The 12,119-nt window shown below is 42.7% G+C and overlaps 1 protein-coding gene across 3 annotated transcripts in view; it reads right to left on the reverse strand.

Annotated features, from left to right (window-relative positions):
* Positions 1-12,119, reverse strand: part of DBF4B (DBF4B-CDC7 kinase regulatory subunit) — a 28,335-nt gene that overhangs the window by 14,908 nt on the left and 1,308 nt on the right. For 2 of the 3 annotated variants that reach the window (XM_019665635.1, XM_019665637.1), the window contains exons 2-5: positions 9,463-9,659; positions 8,929-8,991; positions 4,544-4,701; positions 194-379 (exon numbers count right to left, since the gene is read on the reverse strand). In XM_019665635.1, the coding sequence (XP_019521180.1) occupies positions 194-379; positions 4,544-4,701; positions 8,929-8,962 (378 nt within the window). In that variant the 5' untranslated portion in view covers positions 8,963-8,991; positions 9,463-9,659. Of the gene's footprint in view, positions 1-193; positions 380-1,125; positions 1,158-4,543; positions 4,702-8,928; positions 8,992-9,462; positions 9,660-12,119 lie in introns of those variants that run through there. The other variant, XM_019665636.1, reaches the window with a different exon arrangement.

Here is a 12,119-nt window from a genome sequence, read left to right on the forward strand (position 1 = left end):
GAAATACCACGGGGAGGGCATGTGGTGAGGTATTTAGATCCAGAGTTGTGATGAAATGTTTTCAACCCCTGAATTCAAATGAGAAATTAAACGGGATGAAACTAAAACCAGAGACTGCCTCAAAGGGCTCACCGAGGCTTACTTCCTTTGTTTATATTTAGAACACACCTTTCCTGCTCCATGAGGTTCTTACCGCATCTACGGGTTTCTGTGAAGGCCTGGCGTGGCTGCCTTTTGGATCGTCCATGGATGGTATTTCCACTCTGACGTCGCTGGGGCTGGAGGAGCCTCTGTGGCTTGTCCCACTGCTCTCTGTCTTGGCCTCCCTGCGGCTAGACACGATGTAACTTACTTCTTTGCTCAGAAAACCCTCAATTACCTGAAACCAGATCACAGAGGTGGCTGAAAACCAAAAGGCAGATGCGGAATCATCAATACTGAGAGGTTGGGGAAGGAAATCTCAGCTGCCAGAAGTTCTATCTGGAATCAATGTCTTTAAATAGACCAAATGCAGTTTTGTGCTGGGTCCCCAAGAACACAGCATCCTGAGATATAATAGGGCTTATATATAACACAGGTTTTTGTCTCCAGAACTGTGGCTCCTGACCCAGCAGCAGGAGGCCATAGGCTTTCAGTTATCTGACCAGCTTGAGTTTGCACAGAGCAACAGCACACTGAAGGGACTGGACAGAATTAAAGGATAGCTTGGGTAAGCCATGATTTTTCCACGAAGATACACTGGGACATCTAGACACCATACCTATAAACTTGACTACACTACCAAAAGAAGCCTAAAATATGAAACCAGAAAGGGTTTTGGCTACTACTCAGCTACATATGAGGTCTGACAAGTAAGTTCACGAACTTGTTGCAATGATGTTGCTAACCTTTTTTGATATCAGAGGGATTATTCATTATGAATTTGTACCAACTAGATAAACAGTTAACCAAGTTTACTATTTGGAAGTGCTGAAAAGGCTGCGTGAAAAAGTTAGACGGCCTAAACTTTTCACCAACAATTCATGGCTCTTGCATCATAATAATGCACCAACTTACATGGCACTGTCTGTGAGGGAGTTTTTAGCCAATAACAAGTAACTGTATTGGAACACCCTCCCTACTCACCTGATCTGACCCCCAGTAACTTCTTTCTTTACCTGAAGATAAAAGAAATATTGAAAGGAAGACATTTTGATGACATTCAGGACATCAAGGGTAATACAACAACAGCTCTGATAGCCATTCTAGAAAAAGAGTTCCAAAATTGCTTTGAAGGGTGGACTAGGCGCTGGCATTGGTGCATAGCTTCCCAAGGGAAGTACTTCAAAGGTGACCATGTGATATCCGGCAATGAGGTACGTAGTACTTTTTCTAGGATGAGTTCACGAACTTAATTGTATGACCTCATAGGTATTGCCCACCTTACCAGTAAGCTCCTCATGGGCATTGAGAGGGTCTGACTCATCTTTGCATTTCAAGAGCCCAACACAGTGCCTGAAGCACAATGATACTTAACTCATGTTTGTGAGAAGAAGAAAAGATGGAAATAAGCAATGGTGAGTTGGCAAATGTGTAATGATCAACTCTCCAGGGGGGAAAAAAACCCTGCTTTGTAGCACTTGCCAATTTCTGTGGGGTAAATACTCCCACTATGGCTGATTTGAAACTACTAACATGACGTCACTGAACATGGACTTGGAAAGAGATGCTAATACTTGGTTCTTGTGAGCCATGTGACTGGATGAGAAACCTGGCATTTAGCTTTAAAAAAAAAAATGTTTAGGTTCCTCAAAAAGCTAAACATGAATTATCAAATAATGTAGTAATTCTACTCCTAAGTATGCATACTCAAAAGAATTGAAAACAGGGACTTGAACAGATGCTTGTACACCAGTGTAGCATTGTTTACAATAGCCAAAAAGTGGAAACCACCCAAGTGTCCATCAACAGATGAATGGATAAATCAAATGGGGTATATCCACACAATGGAATATTATTCAGCCATAAAAAGAAATGAAGTTCTGATACATGCTACAACGTGAATGAACCTTGAAAACATTATGTTAAGTGAAATATGCCAATATGCCACAAACAAAAGGACAAATATCAGTGATTCCACTGATATGAGGTTTCTAGAACAGGCAAATTCATACAGACAGAAAGGGACCAGGGGAGGGGAAATTGGAAGTTAGTGCTTAATGGTTATAGAGTTTCTGTTTGCGGTGATAAAAGTTTTGGAAACAAAAAAGTGGTTTGGGTTAAACAACAGTGCAAATGTAATTAATGCCACTGAGCTGTATACATAAAAATGGTTAAAATGGCATATTTTATGTTATATACATTTTACCACAATTAAAAAAATCTTTAAAGCTATAGCTTGAATAAGTATGTTTGTCTACATTCTGTAATATGGCAAAATAAATGCTAGATTGTGGGAGTGGGTCAATGGTTAGCCTATATAAATGTGGCAGATGGTTTAATGGCCGCACATGTGACTTTGCTGTTCCTCCCATCAGGAGGTGAAGCCTATTTTCCAGCCCCTTGAATAGGATTTCTTTTGACCAACAGAATGTGGTCAAAGTAATAGGTGTGAGTTCTAAAGCCTATGCCTCAAAAAGCCTTGTAGCTTCTCCCCTCACCTCCCTGGAGGGAAGGCTGCCCTGAGACCACTGTGTACTTCGGCTAGTCTAGCTTACTGTATATACACAATAATATACATTCATACAGTGCATGTAAGAAGCTTCTCATACAATGTATGAGAAGCCACAGAGGCAGCCAGCGCCAACTGTGAGATATGTAAGTGAGGTCCTTCCAGCCCAGATGATGCTCGAGTCAAGTGCAGCTGCAAGAGTGAGGCCCTGATGAAGCCCACAGAGAAACCACCCAGCCAATCCACAGAATAGTAAGAAATCATGATTTGTTTTAAGCCCAAATTCCAGGGTGGCTTTTTATAGACAGCAAAGGCTAACTGACAGAATAGACTAAAAGTTCAAAATGTAATTTGGGACCAGTTTGTGTGTATAACGGTCATTTAGTCCACTGCTGAGTCTCTACATCCCTGAGTTTCTGTTAGTTTGAGAGCAAAGAGCCTCTGCATCTTGAATAGCCCAAGTCCATTCAGGCAGTTTCCCCAGTTACCTGCCCCCTTTGGGCCAAGCACTATCATCCTATTTCCCAAACACAAGGGACACCCATGTCAACCCCTTACTAAAAGAATCACATGACATACCTCTAATTTAAAAATATTTTAAAGGACTCAAATACAGCAAAATGCTTTTTACCCAAAGTTGTTCACCAGTGCTATTTACAAGAGCTAAAATTTATAAATAATCTAAATGTCCATAGAGTAAGGTAAGTAAATTAATAATCTACTCAAAAGAATATTATATTCTCATTACAAATGATGCATATGAGGGGCAATAATGATAGGAAAGTGCTAATGCTGTAAGGTTATGGTCAAAAAGTTGGTAATCAAAAATGTATTCATGATCATAGCTACACAAAAAATAAGCATAAAAAAAAAAGACAGAAGTAGATAAGTGGTTACCCAGGGTTGGGGTGTTGAGAGGAAATGGGGAGTGACTGACAATGGGTATGGGTTTCTTTTTTGGGCTGATAAAAATGTTGATAAAAAAACTGACCATGTAATTGCATTTGCACATCTCTGTGAATAGATTAAAAACCAGTGAATTAGGGCCGGCCGAGTGGCGCGTTGGTTAAGAACTGGCTTGGGACGCCAGAGGGCCCTGGTTCGGATCCCACATATGAGGGCCAGTGACACTGCTCTCCACAGCTAAGATGCTGAACAACAGCTCAACCTGGAGCTGGGCTGCCATGAGTCGCCGGCGACGGTGTAGGCTGCAGCCCCTGCTGCAGTGGGTTGCCATGGGCTACCGTGTGTAGCCAGCAGCCAGCGTGAGTGGCCCTCAAGCCACCGTGAGCGGCCATCCAGAAGCCAGTGACTGATCTGCCTCACCCGGGAAGAGCGCAATGATGGTGCCAACTTGGGCCAGTGAAGCAACGTACTCCACAACTAGACTGAAGAACAAAAAGACAGCAACTTGTCTGTTCCCCTTCCCCCAATTCCCCAATAAAAATCTTAAAAAAAAAACAAAACAAACCAGTGAATTATACAGTGTAAATGGGTGAATTGTATGGCATGTGAATTTTATCTCAGTAAAGCAGTGAAAGAAAGAAAAAACAAAGAAAGAAAAAAAGAAAGAAAGAAAGAGAAAAGAGGAGAGGAGGGGAGGGGAGGAGAGGAGAGGAAAGAGACCAGAAGAAAATAAATACATCAAAATGATGGCTGGCACTTGGAGCAGATCCATATTTTCCAAACTTTCTAGAATGAACAGATATTATTTTTTTTAATTAGCAAAAAAATTAACTTTATTTAAAAAAGTGGTTTATACTTAAAATGGCTTTGGAAAATGTAATGATACCACTGAAAATACCTGGGAGACACAGGTAGAATCCCTCTCCAGCTCCTGCCCCACAAGCTGCCAAGGCACATGGTATTACAGGAGAGAAGCAGGTTACATACCCCGCCCAGCTGCTGGATAGCCCCCATCAAAAACTGGAGATTCTTGCCAGCAGGCAAATCCAAGTAAAAGGACTTTCCAGAAAAGGGCTGCCGCCTCCCAGCATCTGGTGAGCTCTTCTCGCATTTTCCCAGACAACTGGAAACTCTTAGCTGAGCCCCTAGAAAACAACAACAAAGAGGAACAAAGTGAGAAACTTAAGGTAAGACAGTGTCCTACAAGTCAAGCACCCCCCACCAACAGCCTCTGTGTGATGTGCCCCGCTAGGCCCTGGGCACACAAACATGAATGTGAGGCTAGTGTTCCTGCCTTCGGCTGGTTTTCCTCCTCTATCCAACCCCCCGTGTCCCTAAACTCACTGGAGGGTCATGAGACCGGGTCTAAGATTTTGCATCTTCCTTCCAGGAACACATTACCAATCAGAGTGGCTAACAGTCTCAAGGGAACATTAGCGTATAAGAAAATATGAGGCAACTGAAGTAAGCAAGTACTATAAAAGATGCTTTCCCTGTTATAGGTTATCTAGCTGTTGTAAGTGATGGACCAGACAGAAATAAGAATTTTACAGTATAATAAATATCCTCAAAACAGCAAGGGGGGATACTGGAAACATAAAAACAGGAATAGCAGGTAAAGAAAAGAATTGTGAACTCCTGCATGAATCTAGGAGAAAAGGTAAAACAGAAAATAATCCATCTACCAGAAGAGACAAAAAGGAATATTATCTATCTTAGCCTGGGCTCTGCATGAAAGGAAAGTCTCCCTGAGAACTCAAAACCACAGGCCTCCCAAGAGTTTGGAATTCAAATTCATACCACTTATGTGGTTGGCCTAAGAACCTACTATCACCACCACCAAACAGAAATGAATGTGGAAAGTAATCCCAACTATAATAGTAATACTTTGGGCATGCATACTTCTAAGAATCCAAAGCAAAACAACTCTAGAGGTAGACAGCTCAGTCCAGAGTTCCCAGAATTTCCTCAGATAAAAGCATCATCAAACATTAGCTCGCACTCCAACACTATAAAACACAGGAAGGAAACAATACATGGCTAAGAATCAGCAAAGACAGGAGACAGCCAAATTAGATCCCTGAGACCTCCAAATAGAATGATCAGCTATAGATAATAAAGTAAATATTTAAAGTAGTAGATACTTTAATTTTAGTAAAATAAGTATTAAAAATGCCGTAAGAAAATAAATGTCAACTTAGAATTTTATATCTGACTATGCAACTATTTAAGAATGAGGATAAAATACATTTTTCAAACAAACAAAACTCCAGACAGTTTATCACCAACTAATTATTACTAAAGGACTTCAAAAGGTGTAGTTTGGAAAGAAGGAAACTGAACCTAGAAGGACTGAAATGCCAAAAAAAACCTGGTAAAAATATGTATAAATCTAAACAACCATTGACCGTATAAAATAGTAATAATGATGAGTAATTTGGAAGTTAAAAAGATAGGCAATAATAATAATATTGTTGCTAGAGAATAATAATGCTAGATGGGGGTACGGGTGGTTCAGAGATAGAGCAGTCTAGGCCCTTGGAGTATTCAGGAGGCTAGAAATATTTACATCAGACTTTGCTATAGCACACTGGAAGCTAAGAGAAGATGGAATGGGTCTTCAAAACTCTGAGGGTAAACTATTTCTCACCTAGAACTCTTTGCCTAGGTGAATTATTATTCAATGCAAAGTAGCATAGAACTGTCAGACTTGCAAGGTCTCAAAAAATTTCCTTGAAATGTACCCTTTCTCAGGAAGTTATAGTGGAAGATGTACTCTATCCAAAGCAGGAAGTAAACAGAGAGGAAAATATGGAATTTAGAATATAGAGAATCTACATAGGAAAGAAGCAAAGGAAATTCCATAGAATGACAGAGCTCCGAGGGTGAAATGAATGGGACAGGTCTAGTGCACAGCTGGACCAGACTGGAGTATTAAGACAAATGGTCTCAGAAGATATGTCTCCCAAACAAAGAAGAAATTGATAGATTCTCTGATGAACCTGAATGTACTGAGAAAAGGTTTAGACTTCTGGTAACGAATTTGGACGTGAATTAGTGATCCATACACAGAAAACAGAGTATATTTCATAGTTTATTATATGGCTCGGCTTTTTACGCAATCATTATAATGTAAACACAAAATTACATTAAAAAATTAGTACACTATACACCAGGAGGATGAGAGGAAATGAGGTAAACATGAATGTGATACAGAGGAGTGTGTGGGGAGGGAGGGGGCAGAAAAAGCGCTTTACCTTCCATTTAGAAAGTCAACAGACATAATTTAAAATTGAAAACAACAAAAGCAGTGAGCATACTATTTAAAAATAAGAAGGTAAGGGAAGCCGGTTGGCTCAGTTGATTGGAACGCAGCGCTCATAACACCAAGGTTGCAGGTTCGATCCCCACATGGGCCACTGAGATGCGCCCTCCACAACTAGATTGAAACAACTACTTGACTTGGAACTGACGGGTCCTGGAAAAACACACTGTTCCCCAATAAAAAAAATATTTTAAAAAAATTAAAAAATAAGACGGTAAGGGCGGCCGGGTGACTGTTGGTTAGAGCGCATGCTCTGAACAAGGTTGACGGTGCGATTCCCACATGGGCCAGTGAGCTGCACCCTCCGCAACTAGATTGAAGACAACGACTTAGCTGAGCTGCCGCTGAGCTGCCCCTCAGCAGCTGGATGGCTCAGTTGGTAGAGCGCGTACTTTTTTTTTTTTTTTTAATATTTTATTGGGGAATTGGGGGAGGGGAACAGTGTTGGGGAATTGGGGAAGGGGACCGGCCAAGTTGTTGTTCTTCAGTCTTCGTTGTGGAGGGCGCCAGTCGCCATCTGGATTCTCCTCGGTAGCTCGTGGCCTCTAAGCTCAAGGTGCTGTGTTTAATCTTAGTTGCAAGTGGGCATAGCCACCATCCCATGCGAAAGTCGAACCAGCAGGCTTGTTGTTAGGAGTGCATGCTCTCTCTACTGAGCCATCCGGGCGGCAGCACAACTCAAGGTGCCGAGTTCAGTCCTAGTTGCAGGTGGGCATAGCCACCATCCCATGCAGGAGTCGAACCCGGCTGCCGGGTTCGACTCCTGCATGGGATAGTAGGCTGTGTACCCCGCAACGACTACTGGACTCGGAGCTGAACTGCGCCCTCCACAACTAGATTGAGAACAATGACTTGACTTGGAGCTGATGGGTCCTGGAAAAAACACACTGTTCCCCAATAAAGTTAAAAAAAAAACAACAAGAAAGTAAATACTAGGAGAAATAGCTTAAAAGGGGGTAAATGATTATACCCTAGGGAGTGGGAATCAGGAGGGATGAAAGGAGGAGCAACTTCCTTTCCTGCTTTTGTGTGTGTGTGTTTGACAGACCTTGGCCTTTTGAATTATGTAACCATAAAACTGCAATAAAAATTAAAACCCTCTAAAATTCACACATAGTCATAGTGAATTTTAAGAACAAATGTAAAGAGAATAGTCTAAACTTTCTAAAGCGAAAAGCAGGTACAAAGAAACAAGAATCAGATTGACATCAATTCTCAACAGCATCTACTTTTGGTAAGAAAAAATTACTGTAATTTTTCAATGTGTTGAAGGAAAAACACTTTGACTCAAAAATTTCGAGACCAGCCGAGTGGCTCAGTTGGTTAGGAGCTTGCACTCTTGAGCGAGCTATAGGGTTGCCGGTTCGAGTCACAGTCCAAGCTGAGCTGCTGCTGAGCTGCCAACAGATGGCAGGATGGCTCAGCTAAAACAAACAAACAAAAATTTAAATGCAAGGTGAAATAAAGATATTCTCAGGCATACAAGCCTCAGAAAGTCCCCTTTTGAAAACACTCTTGGAGAAAGTTCTCCAGCAAAGAGAGAGAAAGATCCAGAAGAAAGCAACAAGGCATGAGAAGGAAGAGTAAATAATTTAGTAAAGTGTATTGTTGTTTAAAAGGCAACGACCAAATGGCATATCTGTAATAATCCAGAACTAAAACTAGATGATAATGGGTGCGGTGGTATCCAGGGAAGTTACTATGTGCTAAAATACTTAATAATTGGGCAGGGGTGTTTAAGTTTATCAATAAGGTTGAGAATTTTATGGTAAAAATAACCATGAATAGGAGTTTAATAAGCTCTACCCTGACTGCCCATCTGTCTGCTAATCTTGTTCATAATATCAGACTGAAAGCTCTTGCTTGACAGTTACGGTGAATTCCTAAATGATCCATGACATCCATCGACACAACACTCACACACAAAAACACTAATAATTAGAATACCCCAACAGGACTAACATTTCTTGGCCTTTTCCTCCCAAGAGGCTCTGGGGCAGGAGTAGCAACTTTGACCTCGCATCACTAGTTTTGACAAGTTACCTACCTAGGTCCGGAGCCCGGAGCCTACTCTCAGCCATTGAACTCTTCAGCTCAAGGCAATCGTCGCCTGAAAGAGGAAAAAACAGCAGCTGAATCACCTTCACTAGCCTTCGACCTTCCACAACCCCCTCTCCCGCTCCCCAGATCCCGCACAATCCCCAACGCAGCTACCGGCAACAGCAAGAGTCAACTCCATCCCTACCCACAACCCATCTCAACTCCCGCGCTACCTTCTAATCAATTGTCCCTCAGTCCCTCCTCCTCCTTTCAGACTCCGCTGCCTCAACTCCCAGGGCCTCTTGGCCACCCCTTGTACATTTCAATGCCTGTGCCTCCCTCCAGGCTCCTGTCCCCTCAGTCCCTCCGCACCCTTTAGATCTCAACTGTGTCCCCTCCTGGCCCCTCTAACCTCCCCAGGTTCTGCACCTATCCACTCTCCAATTCCTGTGCCTACTTCCCGACCCCGTTATACTCTCTACAACTCTTATCCCTTTCCTCTTTCTTTCTTACTCTTTCTTCCCCTTCCCGGCATCCGTACCCTTCCTTTCCCGGCTCTCCCAAATTCTCGGTTCTTTCTCAGCCTCCCTACTCCTTTTTCAAGGCCGCTGTATTACATTCGCGGACTCCAAGAACTTTTTCCGACTCCAGAGCTCTGGCTGTTGCTCTGCAACTATAACATCATTCTCCAGGCGCCCTCGTCGCGGCTACGGTTTAAATTTCCTGACGGCTCCGCCCCTAAAACAATAGAATAGCTGCGTGACTGCCCTACGGTAGCCCTGGGAGGACAAACTTAATCCAGCGAATCCTTCCTTGCTCCTTCGTTTCTTGTCTCTCCCTCTCCCTCTCCCCCTGCTCGCTCGCGCTCGCGCTCTCTCCCTCCCTCTCCCTCTCCCTCTCTCTTGCGCGCTCTCGCTCTCAAGTTTTAGTGATTTTTTTTAAATTAAAGTTTGTTGGGGTGACAATTGTTAGTCAAGTTACATAGGTTTCAGGTGAACAATTCTGTAATACATCATGTATATATCACATTGTGTGTTCACCACCCAGAGTCAGTTTTTCTTTCATTACCATATATTTGTATAATATAAATTTAAGAATACCCACATTGTGGTACCCAGTGTCCAAGAGGGCCTGAAATGATCCTCGATTCTGGATAGTCATGTCCACATCAAATAGGCTGTGGACCAATAGAATAATGAGGAAATGGCAGTGTATGACTTCTGATGCTAGGTCATAAAAGACAATTTAACATTTGTATTGCAGTTTCTTGGATGGCCAGCTGTGGAGGAAAGCAGCACTCATGACATGAGGACACTGTGAAGAAGCTCATTTGGAGACAAACCGAGGCTTCCTGCTAACAGCCAGCGCTCATGTAACTGAGGCATCTTGCAAACAAATCCTTCAGCCCTAGTTAAGCTTGCAGATGACTGCAATCTCATGAGATCCCAAGTCAGAAAAGCCCAGCCAAGCTGCTCCCAAATTCCAGGTCCACAGGAATCCAGAGAAAAATAAATGATTAGTGTTGTGTTAAGGCATTAAATTTGGGGGTGATTTGTACACAGCAATAGATAACTAGTACATACATAAACAAAAAAATGTTTGGGATCCTCAATTTCTAAAAATGAAAAGGGGCCTGAAACCAAAACTTTCAGAATTGCTAACCTAGCCAATCCTGATTGATGCAAATATAATCAGATCAAATTACCTTTGTTTTTAAAAACTCCGGGTGGCTTTCCCTTGTTTGCTCCTCAGACCAACCTTCTCTGTGTCTTTTTTTATTTTTTTTAAGATTTTTATTGGGGAATTGGGGGGATGGGAACAGCGCTGGGGAATTGGGGAAAGGGGAACAGACAAGTTGCTGTACTTTTGTTCTTCAGTCTAGTTGTGGAGGATGTTGCTTCACTGGCCCAAGTTGGCACCATCATTGCACTCTTCCCGGGCGAGGCAGATCAGTCGCCGGCTTCTGGACGGCCGCTCACTGCGGCTGCTGGCTGCTCACGCTGGCTGCTGGCTACATATGGTAGCCCATGGCAACCCACTGCCACAGGGGCTGCAGCCTAAGCCGCCCGCCAGCGACTCCTCGCAGCCCAACTCCAGGTCGAGCTGTTGTTTAGCATCCCAGCTGTGGAGGGCAGTGTCACTGGCCCTAATATGTGGGATCCAAACCGGGGCCCTCTGGCGTCCCAAGCCAGCTGCCAACCATCGCGCCACTCGGCCGACCCTTCACTCAGTTTTGTGAGAAGCTTGTGATGCCTTCAAAAAACTTTTGTGGATTGTACTAATGTCTATTTCCTGATTTTGATATTGTACTATAGTTATGGAAGATGTTACCATTGGGGGGAACTGGGTGAAGGTGCATAGGTCTCTATGCACTACTTTTGCAACTTCCAGTGAGTCTGTAATTTTTTTTTAAGACAAAAAAAAACCTTAACATAATTTAGTGCAACTTTTCTGGTTGTGGGGGCACTGCACTGACCTTAAACTATGATTCTTGAATTATGATGGCTCCCACTTCTCTCAACTGACAAGCCCCCACCTGCAAGACAGCCACTGGGTTAGTAGATACATCTGAGGACTTGAAACAGGGGCAAGTCTTTGGGGGCTGACGCTGGCTTCTGACTCCAGTACGGTCACATTCTAATTCAGTGAAACACAGAAGTCATGCGGCTAATATTCACAGTATCCTTATTTCTACTGAGTTTTATAGTATTCCATGTCCATTCATTTACATTATTATCTCAACGATAATAAGGGTAAAGAACTCTCTCAAAAGGCCCTTTGCAAGGTATACAAGCCCTTCCCTTTTTTTTGTGGTCATGTCCCGAATATCTTCTATCTGAACTCTGTTGCCCAAGCTACACACGATTCTCTAAAGGGCCCCTACCAAACCTTTGCACATGGTTCCCATCTGGATCTGCTCCCTTTCTCTTCCCATTTTTTTGTCTTAAGAACTCTTATTTATTCTTCAAGAAAGTGTAAGGATTATCATGCCTAGGAAGACTTTCCAAATCCCCCATCTCCACAGCTTCCAAACTCACTCTAACAGGCAACATTAACTTAATCTTCTAGGCATCCTACTGCAACCTCTATTATCACATTTATTTCATATATGTCATTACTTTTAAATATGTCTGTTCCCACTGGACTGAAGACCCTTTGAGGGCAGAGATTTTGTGACATACATTTTTGTATCTTCAG

This window comes from Hipposideros armiger, unplaced genomic scaffold (assembly GCF_001890085.2).
Source record: "Hipposideros armiger isolate ML-2016 unplaced genomic scaffold, ASM189008v1 scaffold_447, whole genome shotgun sequence".
NCBI lineage: Eukaryota > Metazoa > Chordata > Mammalia > Chiroptera > Hipposideridae > Hipposideros > Hipposideros armiger.